Consider the following 2,500-nt stretch of genomic DNA (forward strand, 5'->3'; position numbering starts at 1 on the left):
GGCGTGGCGTGGCGTGGTGTGGCGTGGTGTGGCGTGGCGTGGCGTGGCGTGGTGTGGTGTGGCGTGGCGTGGTGTGGCGTGGCGTGGCGTGGTGTGGTGTGGCGTGGCGTGGCGTGGCGTGGTGTGGCGTGGCGTGGTGTGGCGTGGTGTGGTGTGGCGTGGCGTGGCGTGGTGTGGCGTGGCGTGGCGTGGTGTGGCGTGGCGTGGCGTGGCGTGGCCACATACTGAGATGAATGCAGAAAGGCTTTCATTCCAACATTGCTGCAGCAGAAAAAAGTGCAAAACAATGACATTATAAAGCAAGAGATGTTTCTGCGTTGTATTTATTTGCCAAGTGGTTACAGCAGTTAATGCAGGCGATCATTCTGATAGAAAAATGCACACAAAAAAACATTGTGTTAACAGCATGATGTTCTTTTTATCTTTTATTATTATAAAACCCCAATATGCACTCATAAACATATAAATACCTGTAAACATGCAATCAACCAAACAAACAGACAGACAATCAACCAAACTTAAAGCAAAACCATCAAAGACAAACCAAAGGGAAACTAGATTACTGTATGCAAATAAACCAGAGAAACCAAACCACTGTAAAAAACAAGGAAACAGCTGTGTGCTAACAGCTGTGTGCTAACAGTGTGTTAACATTGTGTCTCTCCTCCTCTGGTGCAGCTGCAGCTGTGTGTCTCCACCTCCTCCTGGTCAGACGGCTTCTCTCTGGACACGGTGGGCAGTTACGGCTGTGTGCGCTGTCCCTCCACCACCATGGACTACCTGGTAACATCTCATACAGTGCCTCCTCTCTAGAGCTGCCGAAAATAATCGATTCAGAGATGCATCGCGATGCTTAATAGGACGATTCTGAATCGATTAACAAATATCAAAAATCGATTATAAAAAAAAAAAAAAAAAAAAAAAAAAAAATAGAATGTAAGTACATGCAGTTGTTTATTTTAATTATGGATCATAATACAATGCAATTCCAAATGCACTTTTATTTTAAAAGTAGCCACACAGTGAGAAAAAAGAAAGTGAGAAAAAATAAATCATGTATTGCGGAAAAAGTGATGCATCGATTTAAGATGCATCGTGATGCATCGAGATGCATCGTATAATCGAATCGAATCGAATCGTAGACTTGTATAATCGAATCGTATCGAATCGTGAGATCAGTGAAGATGCACAGCTCTACTCCTCTCAGGGTTCTGTCTGTCTGTCTGTTTGTCTGTCTGACTGTCTGTCTGTCTGACAGACAGACAGTCAGACAGACAGACAGTGTGTTAATGTCTGTGTCATGAGCAGTATGAGGCAGACCGTTGGGCAAACTGGTCTGTTATTCCCAAACTGAACTGGTAGCAAGACCAAATGGGAATATACAAATTATAGGAATACAAGTATTCCCCCCATCTGTGTATTTTTGTAGTTGGACCTCCTTTCGTCAATCTAAATGTCAATATATTTTAACACTATTTAATTGTACATATGTTACACAGATGTAAAAAAATAGGAACTTAGAAAGGTTATCCTGGCAAAACGTTTGTCACCTGTTCTTAAAGCATAAGATCACCCACAAATAAAAGTGCAGTCATTATCTCAGCTGATGGAAGTTGTTTAGTCCACAAAACATTTGTGGAGTTTCACAGCAAAACACTGTTGCAGCACCTCTGACCTAAACCATTTGAAGTGGATGGTGACCAACTTACAGATGTCAAAAAAGGGCTCCATATACTCCTCACTTTGGCTTAATCCAAGTCTGCACAAGCCCTGAGATGCCAAGTTGACTTGAAAAGACATAATTTACACCCTGTTGTTAGCTGAAATATTCATTGTAGCAGGCTACAGTTAGCCACCCCCCTTCTTCTTATTGCACGTGGCTACAGTGAAGATTTCAGCTAAAACAGGGTGTAAATCACATCTGTTCAAGTCAACTTAAACCCGCCCTTTCATCAGCATGGGGGTAAGTAGGCAATGACTTAATTTCCATTTTTGAAACTTATCCTTTAGTCATAAATCCGTAAAGCCAGGGACATTGTGGGGCTGGACCTGGGCTCTCTGACTGCGGTGTCAGAGAAGAGAACGTTATCCAGGCTACGCTCCATCATGAGCAATGACTCGCACCCACTCCACGGCGTGCTAGTCAAACACAGGAGTACATTCAGTGAGAGACTGATTCCACCCAGATGCAACACGGAGAGGCACAGGAAGTCATTCCTGCCTGTGGCCATTGGTCTATTTAATGCCTCTCTTAAAAGAGCACCTCGGAGACGCTCAGTCTCCCTGAGACTGAGCCAGCCGATAGGCTAACTGGAAAAGTGCCTGGCTGAGCCACGTGTAACGTATAGGGCAAGCCGAATAATATAACTTCAGTGTGCAATAAAGATAGGCTAACTGGGAAAGTGCATGGCTGAGCCACGTGTAACGTATAGGGCAGGCCGAATAATATAAGTTCAGTGTGCAATAATGACAATTGGCACGTAAGTTATACTTACTCTAC

At 43.9% G+C, this 2,500-nt stretch overlaps 1 protein-coding gene across 1 annotated transcript in view; it reads left to right on the forward strand.

The window, feature by feature from the left end:
• The window catches only part of LOC310791606 (intermembrane lipid transfer protein VPS13C-like), a gene marked incomplete at both ends in the record, with an annotated part of 155,036 nt that overhangs the window by 107,211 nt on the left and 45,325 nt on the right, over positions 1 to 2,500 (forward strand). Inside the window, one exon of the mRNA XM_083653271.1 lies at positions 679 to 783. Within this exon, the coding sequence (XP_083509397.1) occupies positions 679 to 783 (105 nt within the window). The remainder of the gene's footprint in view (positions 1 to 678; positions 784 to 2,500) is intronic.

The sequence above is a fragment of the Poromitra crassiceps genome, assembly GCF_964638095.1.
Source record: "Poromitra crassiceps genome assembly, chromosome: 16".
NCBI lineage: Eukaryota > Metazoa > Chordata > Actinopteri > Beryciformes > Melamphaidae > Poromitra > Poromitra crassiceps.